Source organism: Triplophysa rosa, linkage group LG9 (assembly GCF_024868665.1).
Source record: "Triplophysa rosa linkage group LG9, Trosa_1v2, whole genome shotgun sequence".
NCBI lineage: Eukaryota > Metazoa > Chordata > Actinopteri > Cypriniformes > Nemacheilidae > Triplophysa > Triplophysa rosa.
In genome coordinates, this window is record NC_079898.1 from 9,134,472 (window position 1) to 9,150,773 (window position 16,302).

Below are 16,302 nucleotides of genomic sequence, written 5' to 3' on the forward strand. Positions count from 1 at the left end.
GCTCTCCTCAGCATCTGTTGTAAATGCTCTATGAATTCTCTAAATGTCCCTCTCGCTCTGCAGGGGTTTGGAGCAGGAGTTCAGGGACAAGCTCACGGCGCTCCGGAGTGAATCCGAATATGAGAGTGAGATGTTCCTGGAGCAGATGGAGCAGGAGAGGGCGAGACTTCGGGAGGAGCTGGAGCTTCTCAGGTCTCAGGATGCCAGCCTGCAGAAGGAAGTTTGCACTGCTGCCGAGGTAACGTATGACATCACCATTATTTTACATGGCAGTGTTTGTTTGTATGTATAGTTTAGACTCTGAATTTTGATTCGGTGCACGGTTGTCTAATGTTTCACAATGATACCGGCTCTTAGCTAAAGGAGAGTACTTGTTAAGGAGGAGGTGATCTGTCTTGGTTAGTGGTGTATGTTTCTTTCGGCATGTCAGCGTGGTGTCAGGTTATATAACTCTAGCTGTGTGTTACAGGAGAACAGTCGATTGGAGGAGGAGGTCAGTGTTTTGAAGGAGAAGCTGTCCGAAACGGAGAACACAATCTCGAAACTACAGAGAGATCTAGATCACCTGCTGCAGGATAAGGTGAGAGGTCTATGAACATCTTAATTGAATGAAGCTTATAGCCACTAAATGACTCATAATTGTTCTGTATGTGTTTTAATAAACAGTATGGTGACCTTGATCCAAATGGCACAGGACTAAATCAAGAGGAGCACTTCTCCGAGATCATTAAGGAGTATGAGAAGCAGTGCAGGGTATGATGGACACTGATATGGGTGTGGATATTTTGCCTACAGTAAAGGGTCAATACATGCTTCTCTTAGATTATTATCTTAGAATGAGTTATTTCTATCTACATACACCGCGGGTCCCCTTACATGGAATTACATGTTGTTTCTACAGTAGCCCTAAACGGACAAACTGATCTACAGGGCGTGTTTCGTAAATACGTTATCTCCTTCGGCAAAGAAGCGAAAACATAATGACATCTTAGTCCTTTGTCAGCCACGATAGTGCTTTGAAAGGAGTGGATTGAGCGATTGGTTGCAATTCACAACCTCACCACAAACTCACTGCTAAATTTCATACACTGGACCTTTAAGTTTTGTTTTGTTTTGCATGTAGTTAGGGGTTTTCAATTCTAATAATTGGAATTAAATGATATTAGAATTATTTGAGAATTGGGTGTGGTCTTTTTTTTACCAAAATAGTCTCAATTTATCGTGTGAGTTTGGGGCGGTACTACCTGTTTCCCAAGCAGGTGACTGGAATGTTAAAGAAACCTGTTTAAACCTGGAATCTGTAAGATTTCACCGTCTGTTTAAAACATAAAATTGCAAGTTACTTTATGTACTGTAGTGGCCAAAAGTGATGGGGGGTATATTTGTACAGTATTTGCTTTTTAACTCCCTCAGGATCGATTACACATACATCAAAATAAGTTGTGTATGCTACAAAATGAAGGAAACGCTAACCTTATGAGGTGTTAATATTTTTTTTGAAAGAAAGAGTACTACAGCATATCGGGGAATATGGGTTTTATTCAAATATACAAAAAATGCACAGAAAAACTAAAAGCTTACAGGAAATAACGCATACTGTACATTGACTACATTTTTATCTGTTATTTCTAGTATTTGTTCTTGTGGTCATTCTTCTAACTGTTTAAATTGTGTGTTTTTTTTGTCAAGCCTCCTTCAGTTTGTACTCCAGTTACATGCAACATGAACACAAAGTTCTTAAAGGGATACTTCACCCAAAAATTTACTCACCTTTGAGTTGTTCCAAATCTGTATACATTTTATTTATCTTATAACCAGACAGGTTTTGCCCCCATTGACTCCCATAGTAGGAAAGTTTAATTTGTGTAAATGGGTTTGTGACTCTGCCTCACTACCCCATGCAGGAGTTGCAGGACAGGAATGACGAGTTGCACTCCGAGCTGGAGTTGGTAAAGTCTCAGGGTTCAGGAAGAGGATCCAGACGATGCAGGGAGAGCCTATCCACTCATGACTGGTCAGGCCGAAGAGCAATAACCACAGAATCAGATTCTGGTAAATATAACAGATTGACTTGAAAATCAAATGGCATTAAATATGTATATTGTGCTGGTTTCGCTCTTGTATGAAATGGCACTTTCTGTTCTGTTCTGCAGATGATCCAGAGATGAAGAAATCGCCGCTCAGAAAAAAGCTTCTAGTCACTGACAAGAATGGTAAGCAGTTTAAATGCAAAGTTAACATTTTTTCCAATAAAATACAATGTTCACATAGGTCACAGTTTGCTTTGGTGTGTCTCTTTAGCTTTGGGTTCCTTAGAAAGTTTGGCTCCTGCTGTGAGCATCGAGACTGAACTGGCCATGGGGCATATGAAAGAGAAATATGAGCAAGAGATTCAAGACTTGAAGATCCAACTGGAGACAAAGGTTTAAGCATATTATACTATATTATATACAAATTGATACATTTATCTAGTTTCCACCAAAATTTGTGGAAAAACATATTCTAACCTCATAATGTAAAAATGGTGAATCTTGGTGTCACAGGTGAACTTCTATGAACGCAGCATGGAGCTGATGCGTCAGAATATGGAGGTTGAGCGGAAGGACATCTCACAGTGTTTTAAGATGGAGATCAGTGAATTAGAGGAGCAGAAAGCTCAAGCTGAGCAGCGTGCAGAGCACATGCATCAGACTGTGGAGAGACTGGAGGCAGAGATGATGGGAGGGGCCTGGAGTCCAGAGCACGAGCGGCGGATTCAACGAGAGCGGGCCGAACTGGAGCAAAACTACGCTCGTGAGATCAGTAACATCGTACTGAGTCTCACCTCAGACAAAGCTCAACTGGAGGCAGAGCTCAAGCTGAAGATGGACGAGGAAGTGCTGCTTGTTAGGTGAGTGTGAATAAACTATGTATGTCAGGATCTCAAAACTGTGAGGTAAATTTTAGAATAGGTAGAGGTACACTCAGGGCTGGAAATGGGTATTCGATTTATTAAATATATTTAATAATATATATAATAATAAAATATAAAATCAAATTGTCAATTCCTCTTATCAGTTCCTGTGGGCACATTTTTAGAAATACCGGTTGAAATCTTTGTTTTATGTCATTTTTACAAGTTTGGAATCGAAACTGGGAATCGATAAGCAGAATTGTAATCGATAAAATACCCAACCCTACTTTCAAATGAGGAAATATTCAACATTTTGTCCTAAGAGCCAACAATAAGCACAGTACATTAAGCTATGTTAATAGGTAGGAATAATGGTGATGCTAAGGGGGGAAAAGAGAGCTTTAGCTTCTCCTTCGTTCTCACGTGTACAAATCTTTCTGAACCTTGTTGACTGAAGGTAAAACTTAATCGACATGCCTGTCCCCTAAAACCAAATTTCGGTATCCATGACACTGGTGTACTTATAGACATAGAAATGTTAGCGTGTTACTGTGTCTCAGGGAGAAGGCAGAGCAGCAGATGAAAGCGCAGCACAGCAAGGCCCAGCGCTGTCTGCAGGAACAGTCCGAGGAACATCATAGAGAGATCGCTTTATGGAAGTCAAGAGCACAGGAGCTGGAACAGGAGGCACGCAGGGAGCGTCTCCTCAGTGCCGAGCGCTGGGGTGAAGAGCAAGCTCAGATTTGCAGTAGAGTGGCACAGGAAAAGAAACAACTAGAGGAGGATCATCAGGAGGAGATCAGGACGCTAAGAGAGCACATTCAGGTACTGGAAGATCAAGCTGAGCTTGCCTCCAGGGCTGAGGAGGAGCTGCTCGTACTACAGAGAAAGCTGGAATATAAACTGGAGGAGATGTGTGTTCAACTGGAGGACAATACCGTGTCCATGAAAGCCCAAGATGCCCTCATACTGCATTTGACCTCGGAGCTGCATGCCAAAGAGAAAGAGATGGAAATCAGGAATGAGAGAGAACAAAAGCTTTGCGATAAAGTGTCTCAGGTTGAGCAGAAGCTTAAAGATGAACGAGAAAAGAGACAAGAACTTGCGAAGCAGAAGGAGCAAATGCTGAAAGAAACAGAGAGGTGTTTTAAGGATAAGCTACGCCAGCTAGAAGAGGAGAAACTGAAGGAGAAGGAACGGGAACTTCTTGATAAAGTTTCTCTGTTGACAACAGAGTTGGAGAAGCTGAGGACAGAATCGGCAACTTTGCAGGAGGAGATTGAAAAGATTCAAAGTGACAGAAGTCATCTATCTGCTGAGAGACAACTAAGAGAGGTAGAGGAGCTTCAGGAGAACTTGGCTAAAACTCACGAGGCGTTGAAAAACCGAGATGACGACCTTTCAAGACAGGCATCTGCGCTAAATGCTTTGGAGATTGAGAGAGATAGACTCTTAGAGGACCTCAAACAGCTCCAAACGCAAGTCAATGGTCTCTCAGAGGACTGGGATCAGATAAACACCAGTGAACAAAACCTTCAAAGCTCCCTTTGTGTGGAGCAACGTAAGGTTGAACGGCTCCAAGCCCTTCTGAACTCTCAGCAAGAGGACTTAAGACGTCTTGAACAGGAGAACTCTGGCTATAAGAGACTTGCGGACCAGCTTTCATCTCAGATTGTTGAGATGGAGGATGAGGCGAACAAGCTCAAAGGCGACTTTGATAAACTGACCCTGGAACTCCAAAGCAAAGATAACCAAATGCTTGAAGTCCGTCATCAGCTGGAAGCCAAAGTGGAAGAGATGGATTTGCTGTGGAATGAAGTTCAGCTGAAGCTTAACTTGTTTAAGAATGTCAGTCATCTCTCCGGTCAGGTTCAGATTTTGACCAAGCAACTGGAGAGCAAAGAGCGAGAGCTGTGCTCTGTGAGGGAGGAGGCCGATGACACAACCAACCAACTGCAGCAATCGCTGATAGACTCTCAGATGGAGCTTCATCAGATGGAGGAGGCCTTTGAATGCGAGAAGAAGCAAATGAAAGAACGGCTTCTTGAGATGGAGGGACTTGTTATGGCTTTAGAGCTGGAGGTGGATCCAGACTGTCCCCGCAGGTTTGTGGTTCTCCGGCTTGTAGATGACCGTCGAAACCGAAACAAACGACTAACCACTGACTTGTGTTTCTCCCATATGCCAAGAGTTGATCACTACTCATGACTGGTTTGTTTTTGCAAAAAATGTTTGAGTACATATTTCACAGAATAAGACTTTAATCCTAGACGTGCGCTTTTGAGATGTCACGCTGCATCTCACTAACTGAATGATACTGACACGCATGATTGTGAAACTCGCTGTCAATAACAGTTATCATGAAAGTGTGTTCTTGCATCCATGTAGTTGTAATGATTAGTGTTTGCTCCTCTAATCTTTTTCAACTGTGACTTTTGAAAATTGTGTTGTGAAAAACATGAATTGTGCCTAAATTTATACGTCTTAAACTACGTGAAGTGCAAGACTTTGTACAAGGTTTTGACAAGTTCTTTTCTTTCAACTTTAGGGGACAACTTGATGAGGTCAGCTCTGAAAACGCCGCTCTGAAGGATCGACTTGCCGTCCTACAGCAGGATGTGAAGTTGCTTGAGGAGGAGGTCAACAAAAAGACGTAATGAAATAATTTGCTTTGGCTTAGCACATATTTAACCTTCGGTTTTCTTTTTCAATTTTCATGAATACCAAATGTCACTGCATCTTTTCAGGAGGAAACTTGAGGAGCTGGAGAGAAATTACAGCAAGAACCATGAAGAGGAGGAAAAGCTTCATGAAGAGGCAAGAATAAAGTCCTTTAATAGCCGTTTTGTTTATGGGGCACTGTTTTTAACTTAAAATGAAAAAACTTATACGTTTTAGCGATGCCTGAATACGCAGTTTTCAAAATGTGTTTTAAAGTGCACGTTTTTGTAAACAATGGTGTTAACATCTGTTTAAGTTTTCACAACTTTCTGAAGTTGTGTGCATGTGTATGACATGTTTCTTTACAAAATAACATCGCCAACTACTGGCCTGGCATGCATAAAGCAGCCTTTTTGTTGATTTTTGTGGATCCATATCTACCCTGCATAAGGGATCATCTTGACGATGTACGCAAAACCTTAAAAAAAAAATGTTTTACTTATTAGTACATCACTGTTGTAAAAACGTGGATAAGGGATGTTCCAAGAATCTTAATTAAAATAAAATAGTTCCTGTCTTCTTAAATACTGTTTCCTTCTTCTAAACAGAACAGCAGATGTCGAGAGGAGGTGCTTGAGCTCAGTGCGAGAAACTTGCAGCTGAGCAGTGATAATGCTGAATTGAGCTCCAGACTGTGTTCTGATCAAAGAGCCGTCCAGACGCTGACTGACAGACTGGCACAGGTGTGTCAGGAGAAAGATGAGACGGATGCCTCTTACAGACAGCTGCAGGACACTCTACAGATGAAGGACAATGACATACTGAAGCTTCAGGAACAGTGGAAGAAAGAAAAAAAGATTCTGGAGAGGGAACTCAAAACTGCAGAGGAGAAGGTATGGTTTCATTAGATATGGTATCATTCATTAGGTTGTAGATGATGCCTAACCAATTTGGTACTTTTGACAAGTTGGAACATGGCGCTAGCAATGCCAGGGTCATGGGTACGAACCCAGGGATTGCACATACTTAGAAACAAATGTATAGTATAATGCAATGTAAGTCGCTTTGGATAAAAGCGTCTGCCAAATGCGTAAATGTAAAAGAAATATAACAACCTTTGATATTTTAATGGGTTAAATCCCCCAAAAAAGAAAATTATCATATTTACTCAGCCTTTATCATTTTAAACCTAAATATTACTTCGTCTTTGGTCGAAGCATCACAAGGAATTTTGAAGAACCTAATTTTTAGATGTGGTTAGTATAAATGTATGTACTGTAAATATGTATAAATATAACTATTTCATAATTAACTTTAAATATCATAGATTAGCAGAGTCTACACCACAACTACAATGATAAAAAGTACAGTACAGAGGATAACATTGTTGGAGTTACTTTCAGAGCCATTTTTTTCTATTTATGATGTGAACAGCCCTTAAATCCTGCTTTTTTTACAGTTACAGCAATTGACAGTTGTTGAGTCTGCATTAACTAGTCAGACCCTAAAAAACCAAGCACTGGAGCGAGACAAAGATCGCTTGTTGAAGGAAATGGCAGATGAGGAGCAGGAGGTGAGATGCTGAGGTGTTTTCTGGAGGATTGTCTTTACTACTGTTGTTGTGTTGTGCTAAAAGCTGATTTGTGTTTATTGCAGTTGGAGAAGCTTCAGGAATCTCTTCACAGCTCTGAAACGCAGATAGAGCAGCTCAACTCTCAGCTGTTGAGTGTGTGGCAAGAAAAAGACATCCACATCCAGGAGATCTCCACACATCAAAAGATGCTGCAACAGTGTCAGGACAAGGTGAACGAAAATCTCTTAATGTCAGGTTTACTCTTTATTTATTTAGGATTGTCACCGTAACAATGTTTTGCTAACTTAGGTCCAGGAGCTAGAGGAGAGCTTGAGTCAGCTGCGCAAAGAGAAGGAGCAGTTACATCAGACTCACAGAATGCAGGAGGAGATGACGCTCAGTGTTTTACAGAAAGAGTGCAAGAGTTTACGTGTACAGAACGAGGAGCTTTTTAAAAGGGTGAGTCGAGAAGACCAATTTCCCGGCATTTGCGTATGTCTTAACTATGTGTTTGGCCAGGTAAATGTGTACTTACATTTTAAGACAAATTCTGATCTCGTAGTTAAGGCCCAGTTTAGCTACAGTAATAGTTTTAGTCCCAGTTACTTTATACTCTTAGTTTAAAAGTATTTATACAGTGATATGTAAAGCAAAAATTCACCATTGTCCTGCGAGTTCATGTTACTGATGCTGGTGGTTCAGCCTCTTCCTATAGCACACTTTTACTGTACAGGGATTTTTGGATGCAGTCTCAGCCTTGTAAACATGGTTTTTATTTAAAGGTGGCTCAGCTGCAGACTCAGGAGCTGGAACTTCAGAAGTTGACACATGAACACCTCACTTTAAGGAATAAACAGACAGAGCTGGAGACTGCTAGACAAGAGGCAATTCAACAGGTATGACGAATCATGTCTAACACAAGGATGTGCATTTAGAATAAATCTTGTTCTTCGATGTACCTTAAACTTGTCATAATAGCACAAACATTAATATATAACCGATTCAAATTGACATTTTTACACTTTTTATTCTGGACAGATAAAAGTCCAAATTAATGATTTATACATTTTGCTACAACTAATTGAACCAATGACGTTTCGATGTTGTGTGACTGAACATTTTAAAATTCAGCATTCTGTGCATTCCAGTTGGATTTTTATAAAACAAAACAAGACCATTTCTAAATCCCGAATCTTGCCCAATCTGCTGTAACAGTATAGACGGTTTCATCGGACACACGTGCCTGGCCCGAAGTTAACGTCTAGTCTGTGTTTTTGATCGGACTGGCTAATGGCTAATAATATAGCTTTATATTTTATTAATATGTTATTGTATAATAATTGTAATAAATGAAAAAAATGAATATTTATGTAATCAAATAAGCAATTTGTTGAATTGGTCATGTAACTTTGTCACATTTAAGTTTAGTCAAACAGTTCTTCTTCTGATAACACAAAATAATACGGGCTAGACATACTTTTAACTTGCTAGCTAATGTAATTTACTTATTTCTTTTACTTATTATCAGAAATAATATACAGGGACTCTAATCTTTGCAGATGTGTACCGGAAGTTAAGTTTAGGCCACAAAAGTGTGCATGCGCAGTAACGTTTGTTTATGTTGTTGCTTTGAAACCGCCTATACTTTGTCACTTTTTACTAAATAATAACTGATGGAGAATTGCCTCACAAAAGATGAGAAGAATTCCATGGGAAAAGACATGGGTCTCACTTTTGTGTATTATGTTGTTTAGGCACTGAGGGCAGACAGCGCTCTGTCACTGGTCCAGGCTCAGCACACACGTGAGGTACAGGAGTTAAGGGAACAGGTGGGGTCTGGTACCCCGGAGCACCTGTCTCATCTGCAAACACAGCTGGTCGAACAGCAGCGCAGGACGCAGGACTTAGAAGATCTGCTTCGCTGTCAGGCCAAGCAGGCCAATGTTCAGATGGGCCTTCAGCAGGTAAACCTGCATGTTGATCATCCAATTCAAGATCTACCAGAGGGTGGTAGATGTCTGTTAACAACCGTTTAATAAACAGGAGCAGTATGAGAAATTGATGGGGAGCATGCAGGAGTGTATGGATGAGGTTGAGGCCAAACTGAAGAACACGCGTGTCCTGCTGCAGGAGAAAGTCAACCAGCTAAAAGAACAGGTATCATTGAAAATGCTAAAGCAAATGTAGAAAGTGAGGTGTTTGGAAAGTAATCATATAATTGTATTACTTGGTTAAAAGTTGTTTTTAAATCTATACTGTAAATAAAAGGTCATGGAGAGCATGTTGCATTGTGGGATACAGTAATCTGTGTAGTATCTGGTCGTTTACAGATCATCCACGTTGTGTACATTATGCATGCTATACAGTATACAGAAAAAATTAGTATGACATTTCCAAACATAATCTGATATTTTGTGTAGTACTATGCGATGATCATTTTTACTTTTTTTAATTTCTCACAGCTGGCCAAAAATGCAAAGTCAGATCTACTGCTGAAGGATCTGTACGTGGAGAACTCTCAGCTCATGAAAGCTCTACAGGTGACTGAGCAGAGGCAGAAGAGTGCAGAGAAGAAGTCCTTCGTCCTGGAGGAGAAAGTAGTCGCCCTTAATAAACTGCTGCGTAAAATCGCCCCAGCATCCCTCACCGCTTAGAGCTCTCTCCCTGCAGTTCTTTACATGTGGTACTAGACTGTGAAGTCTCATCCTAGTGCACTTTTGTCTTGGTGCGAAATGTTCTTGTTGAAGCAGTAAACAATCCTAGTGTTAAATGAAAAGCACAAATAATGCAAGTATTACATGTACCGTATGTCATATTTCAGTTGTGCTTTTTCAACCATGTAAAAGGACAAAGTATAATGTTAATTTAAGTTTTATGGCCTTTTTAGAGGCAATTGAATACCAATGGACAAGATTTTTTGTTGTACAAAACACTTTAATTACGTGTAAACATGACATCACATTTTTGTTTACTGTCATGTAGGGTACAAACTAAGTATTATCGGGCAAGTGTAGATCACTTCAATAAAAAAAATCAATTCCGTCTTAATGCACATTTGATGCAATATCCAACTACAGTGTACAGTTTTGATACAGATTCTATCTTGAAATTGCACATTATTTTTTATTTTGATGCACTAATGTCCACTCGGATATCAATCATTGTAATTTTCCAAGAACTGTCTCTTCATAGGGAAAAAAGTGTGGCACCACTGAGTTGTATATGTATCATACCGTCCTATTATCACTGTTAACAGCAAGTAAAGTTTCACCTGTGTACACATGCAATCTGGTCTGTACAGATGAGCCATTTGATTATCAGTGATCTCATCTAAATGAGTGAATTGTACAAAAGTGCTTTTTCCCCTCTTAGGATATGACGTGTTCTAATATACCCTGTCGGATAAGCTGCTCACATTTCCATCTTGGCAAAAAGTGCTGTGAAGAGAAGAATGGCACGTGTTAAACGGCACACAAAACAGTCTAATGTAAAAAAGTTTTGAAGAATAAAACTACCTGGCTATTTTTCTTCAAGAGTATAACTGTGCCATCATCTATTTCAAATTCACCATGGTCTTTTAGACAGCGCACCTGAAAAGAAAGACAATGAAAAGATTACGTTAAACAATAGTTATTGATATTTTAGCATATTTTTATTATTAATATGCGTGTGCTTATGTATTATATAATTTGGTTGATGGTGCTGGAATGTTATAAAATATCAATGTCATCATAAAATAGTCTTATATGACTACTACATGTTGTTAAAAAAGTTTATTTGTGACATCTAACAGACATGGGCACTCACCTCAATGTATAAACTTTTAGGGGGCTTCATATCCTGTGTGATGTCCAACCCTTCCTCTCCCCCAAGTGACCTCATGTAGGTTGCCAAAGACTTTTTGTACTGATTAAACCACTCCGTCTGCACATGATGTGTATGGTTTGTTGTTTAGTGTATAAAGCAATGAAAGGCACATGACAATAACGTAACCAAATATCAATCGCACCTCTTCTGCACACATGTGAAATCTGATGGTTGTGGGCAGCACACTTCCATACTCCCATCTGAGAGCACGGATGCGCAGGAGGCGATCATACCTGTGGAACGAAGGAAACGGGCGTGTTGTTACTGTTAAGGTAAGGTAAAGTAAAGTTAGATGAATAAAAGGAAAGTATAATGAAGATATTTACAGGTATGCAGCACTACAGCGCTGATTCCTCAGCAGGCAGCTGTGACGAAACTTGATGGTGGGAATCAGCTCACTCTTGCCTTCTGTCTTTGCCTCATTTCTTAAAGAAATCAAAGCCAGTTCGGTATAATGTGCATAACTTTATCAACATTATACTATACTATTGCTACTGAACGTTAAACACTTACACGTCACTCTGATTCTGTTCATACAGCGCTTTCATTTCCTCCAGGACTTGGCGAATGCCGTCCTCCTGTTGGAAAATCAAACTGGCTGTTAGTTTACATTGAAATGTTAATGTCATTCGTACTGTTTGTGTAAGAACTGTAATATTAACTTCAGCGTCACTTACATTAAAGGCGGGCAGCTGCCCATCGCCCATCCGTTGAAGCTCTCTGATGAGCTCGAGCGCCTTCTCACAAAACATTATAAATATATCAGGAAGAATAAAGTGTCGCTTTAGTTGTGATAAATCTTGAGTATCCAATTTTCAATGTCGTAGAAGATTTTCGCGGTAATTTTTTGTTGTTATGGTCACGTGACCTTTAAAGTTAACTACGGAGAGTCACGTAGGACAAATGCGCATTGCAAATTCACAGAAGTGCCGCCTGATTCTTTATTCAGATCCAAACTGCGTTTACAAAAATGTCTGACAACAGTTTTCAGACTTTGTCTTGCACGGTCTTAATATAAACGGAACAAATTATTTGAACGGAAAACGATTTTGATAATATATTATTTGAAAACACAATTGAGCTACTAACACTAATGCATTTTTATATTTACGGTTGCTTTGAATGCGATGCTGTTTGCTGAAATGAGGGGGAAACATAAACAGGCACCACATACCAAATTAGTGTAATAAACAAGCCTTCACAGTGCTGTGTTGCATTGCAAAAGCATTAAATCATGCACCATATTTTACTGCGATAGTCAGATAATATTTTGAAGGGTTGGATAAAATTTATACAGCATTGATAACAGATACTGGGGCATCATTACAGTACTAGTATTAGTATATAGTATATAGTAGTATACAGTACTTACAGTATTAGTACACAGTGCAAAATTATTCATGTATATGCTGCCACCTAGTGGTGATACATACATATCAACGGATAATTTCCTATATTTTTTGTAAAAAATAATTCGATTCAATAATATATATATATATATATATATATATATATATATGAAGAGTTTGGTTCCAAAATGAGATAACTCCGTTTTTTAAAAAAAATCGAAAATCATGTTTTTTATTATGTTATCATGTTTTTATTGTGTTAGTTAGCTGTATTTTTTTAGTTATTATGGCTTAAATCAAAACAAACCAACTGCAGTTTGATTGATATTAATTGGAATGCACAATAAAAAAACATGATTTTTGAAAAAATTAAGAGTTATCTCATTTTGGAACCAAACTCTTCATATATATTAGGGCTGTGTATTGGCAAGTGCCTCCGGATACGATACATATCACGATAGATGGGTCACGATACAATATATTGCTATGTATTTCGATACGATACACATTTGCGATATACTGCAATACTTTAAATAGAAAATGTAAAAAGTAGAGCTAGAAATAAAACATGCTGTGCACCACCGGGGGTTTTCTGTAAGGATAAGTGTAAAAACATCCCTTACCTCTGCAGAGTGGCCATGATATGTGATGCATGGACCTTTAGATCAGAGGTTTGGGTTCTCAAACTGTGGATTGCGCCCCTCAAGTGGGTAGCACAGGGGAATAAGGTGGCTCACGCAAGTCACTTGGCTGTTGTGGTGCATTACAGTTAAAACAATGAACACGGGCAGTATAAAACCTCTGGTTCATCCGTGCTGTAAATGCGCTGGTGTCACATCTGTATATAATCTCAATAAATGTCATTGTTACTTTTCTTAATAAACTTTTTGTCTAATGCACTGCAGTAGCCAAGTGACTTGTGTCATGACCTGCGAAGCCTACAAACAGCATTATTTTATATAACTCATTACTCCATTACTTACTTTGAAAACTAAAGCACAACCACACATCAGCTCTGAGAGCTCGAAGCGTTCTTATATTTTTCGCCATGCTCGCTTCCACTTACTTTTGGCCGTATGTATATGACATGATTTAAAAAATGATCGACAGTAGAGGTATCACTATCGATACACTATCGAAAAAAAAAAATATTGCGATAGTTACATGTATCGATATTTTTGCACAGCCCTAATATATATATATATATATATATATATATATATATTAAGATCATCAGTTTTCGTGGCACACATTTTTGACAGAATATGGTTGATCATATTGTTATTTTACACAACTTCACACAAATCAGAATAGGCTATCCTATAGTCCTCTTCTCTGTCAATATAGACATTGCAGCTATCACCATGCTCTGTACCTCTGCGTGTTCTGAAAATCACGTGAAATTATCAGTTATGATTACTGTTGGATGGACAATAGTGCAGATTTGCATGACAGTATTCTGATACCTTTTTTCTATTCCTGTACTAGGCCTATATGTTTTATTACTGTACGTTAATAGTCATGAAAACCTCACCTCTTAATGGTATGTAAAACAAAAAGAACTGTGGTTTTTATATTGCACAAAAAGGCTGTGTACTAGACTGCTGCGAGGCTATATGAGACTTCTCGCAGAATCACCAGAGACAAAGCATTTCTGGGGTTTGGGGCAAGTCTTTGAATGTCACTGGATGACCCAGACATGAACTCGATAGAAAAGCCACTCCTCACCTATTCTGACAGAGCTTGAATAAGTCTGCAATATGTGAAGTTCATGTGTGCGAGACATCAAAATAAAACCCTAAACTATAAACAGTTCTACAAAAAAAGTAACATTTAAGTCCTGAGCAGGTGTGCACATACAAATTCATTAATTTTGTTAAAAAGAAAAGATCCATGTTTGTGTGAAAAATTATAAAGATGTGCAGGGTGTCCTGAGGCTACATATTTACATACATTTAGTCATTTAGCAGACGCTTTTATCCAAAGACATGAATTACACTAGACATAACATAACCCGTTTGAAATATATATACACCCGCAGTAGAAAATTGAGAGACCATTCCAACATTGTTTTTCTGAATGTACCATTTATAGGAACGTGTTTAGGTAAATTGATCTTTTCTTGTTTTATTCTGTGAACTACTGAAAATATTTCTTCCAAATTTCAAATGAAAAGATTGCTTTTATTTGCTTGTTTTGCAGAAAATGAAAACTTAAGAAACAGGTCAAAATAACAGAATTGACGCTCTGTATTATTCAGACCTCAAATACTGCAAAGAAAACAAGTTCATATTCACTTTCAAGCAATACAGCAGTCATATTTCTACACGTATTAACAGTTTCATTTTTTATGTGATAACCTCGATTTTTATCACAGTTTTCATGTGTCTTGTCATGCTGTCAATATTTCACAATTCTGTTGGATGACTTTTTGTCACTCCTGAGGTTTGATTTTGTTGAAATTCAGCAGACACTGGACTGGAATGGTCTCAATACATCTTGAAATGCTGGTCTCTTCATTTTTGCATGGGTGTATGTACATTTATAATATATTTTTACGATGTAGATATTTTACTTTTAATGAAAACATCTCTCATATTATTTGTATCTGACACAATGTTTAAAAATAAGTTAAAAAAATAACATATTTGGAATATTTATTGTATTATAAAAGGCTGTAATGCAAAAATACAAACATATTGCTAAAACAGATGGCTACAATAATTCAGTAAAACAAAGCGAATGTTTTACAATGACATTATATCCGTGTGAAATAATTAAAAGTCCATTCTAAAAGGCAAAACAGGCTTTCTGCAGTCTTTTTCCATATTTCTTACTGATCTCTCATGCATCCCAGATCAACACCCCATAAACTGAAAGTTATTCATTTAAAACACGGTCCTTTACCATGCTTTACAGTGTGGGAACAGCAGAGTTTATAGGTGTGAGCTAGATAAACTAATACCACCCATTTATGAGAGAAGCAAAAAGAGCGATATCCTTTCCAGAGGACCCGGAGTCAAATGAAGTCATGCTCTGTGCCTGCTGCTCCACAGTTTGATCGGGACGCCCCCCAAACAGCGGATAACAGTATAATTAACAGGGACAGCTGCAGATATGCTCCCTCTGTCAGCGGCCGCGGCACAAACTCCACTGGGCCCGAGCCCAAACCAATCTCAACATATCAACTTTTAAAACCATAGAAACGGTTCACAGCCATATCAGTGTCTTGTGCTGCGACAGGTGGTCCCTCAAGTCCCCACTTTTCAAGCTATACCTCCACCTCCAGGTTTTAACCACAAACGTCTTATTAAAGCTTTAAGGACGCTCGTGTAAGCGCTTACAAACATCCTCTGCTTGCGTTGCACTTTTCAGGTCGAGATAAAATCCCGTTTACAGACTCGAACGTGTTTCTGACATGACAACGGTATCCTATAAACCTCTGGGGCTTAGGGTGCTGTCACTGTAGTACTTAAGGGATCTGGGATGGTTGCAGGCAACAAAGTCTCGGGTACCTGAAAAAGGCGCAGAGTACAAATAGCCGAGGAGACGGAACGAAGGAACGAATGACAAAGAGGATGAAGGATCTGTGAAAAGGGTCAGAGGGATTTTTCTGGTTTCTCACAGCGTGAGTTCAGCAGCATGTGTGTCTAAAGAGTTTCAGCTATGTAGCTTTGGCTCCTTCAGTCTTTCTCATCGAGCGGATCAAACAGAAGTGATTCAGCTGTGGACTCCACTCAGATCCCACTGGAACTGCACAAATGTTGCCACTTGAGCCCTGATGTCACCCCCACCCCCCCCCCCCGTCTATTAAACCACTCCAGCTGATTTCAAAAGAAAGCTGCTGCCTCGTTTTAAAATGCCGCTTATCCGACGGCACTGTTTCAGAAGCTCTCTGATGTCCTGACACAATGATTCTGTGAGTCACTATTGTATACAGTCAGACAGGGGTCAGGTCA

General features: G+C 39.1%; 2 protein-coding genes across 4 annotated transcripts in view; one reads left to right on the forward strand and one right to left on the reverse strand.

Moving 5' to 3' along the window:
* Window positions 1-9,797, forward strand: part of ninl (ninein-like) — a 28,021-nt gene extending 18,224 nt beyond the window's left edge. For 2 of the 3 annotated variants that reach the window (XM_057342770.1, XM_057342771.1), the window contains exons 11-28: window positions 64-238; window positions 470-580; window positions 667-753; window positions 1,905-2,052; window positions 2,154-2,213; window positions 2,302-2,423; window positions 2,544-2,890; window positions 3,454-4,998; window positions 5,442-5,546; window positions 5,641-5,710; window positions 6,163-6,447; window positions 7,014-7,127; window positions 7,211-7,357; window positions 7,437-7,586; window positions 7,910-8,023; window positions 8,882-9,091; window positions 9,171-9,284; window positions 9,590-9,797. In XM_057342770.1, the coding sequence (XP_057198753.1) occupies window positions 64-238; window positions 470-580; window positions 667-753; window positions 1,905-2,052; window positions 2,154-2,213; window positions 2,302-2,423; window positions 2,544-2,890; window positions 3,454-4,998; window positions 5,442-5,546; window positions 5,641-5,710; window positions 6,163-6,447; window positions 7,014-7,127; window positions 7,211-7,357; window positions 7,437-7,586; window positions 7,910-8,023; window positions 8,882-9,091; window positions 9,171-9,284; window positions 9,590-9,781 (4,096 nt within the window). In that variant the 3' untranslated portion in view covers window positions 9,782-9,797. The remainder of the gene's footprint in view (window positions 1-63; window positions 239-469; window positions 581-666; window positions 754-1,904; window positions 2,053-2,153; window positions 2,214-2,301; window positions 2,424-2,543; window positions 2,891-3,453; window positions 4,999-5,441; window positions 5,547-5,640; window positions 5,711-6,162; window positions 6,448-7,013; window positions 7,128-7,210; window positions 7,358-7,436; window positions 7,587-7,909; window positions 8,024-8,881; window positions 9,092-9,170; window positions 9,285-9,589) is intronic. The other variant, XM_057342772.1, reaches the window with a different exon arrangement.
* A 655-nt stretch (window positions 9,798-10,452) lies between these two features.
* On the reverse strand, window positions 10,453-11,851 carry gins1 (GINS complex subunit 1 (Psf1 homolog)). Its single transcript, XM_057342773.1, has 7 exons — window positions 11,672-11,851; window positions 11,508-11,572; window positions 11,321-11,419; window positions 11,137-11,227; window positions 10,935-11,051; window positions 10,643-10,717; window positions 10,453-10,564 (listed from the first exon to the last, which is right to left on the reverse strand). Exons 1-7 carry the CDS (start codon window positions 11,744-11,746, stop codon window positions 10,496-10,498), a joined length of 591 nt encoding a protein of 196 aa, XP_057198756.1. The 5' UTR covers window positions 11,747-11,851; the 3' UTR covers window positions 10,453-10,495.
* Window positions 11,852-16,302: the final 4,451 nt, after the last annotated feature.

Excerpts from the sequence above, each read along its gene's own strand:
- gins1 (XM_057342773.1), bottom strand. The coding sequence starts at position 11,746 with ATGTTTTGTGAGAAGGCGCTCGAGCTCATCAGAGAGCTTCAACGGATG. Across the intron at positions 11,420-11,507 it reads GAACAGAATCAGAGTGACGT|AAATGAGGCAAAGACAGAAG; the intron begins GTAAGTGTTTAA and ends GATTTCTTTAAG. Across the intron at positions 10,565-10,642 it reads TCTTGAAGAAAAATAGCCAG|CACTTTTTGCCAAGATGGAA; the intron begins GTAGTTTTATTC and ends TTCTCTTCACAG.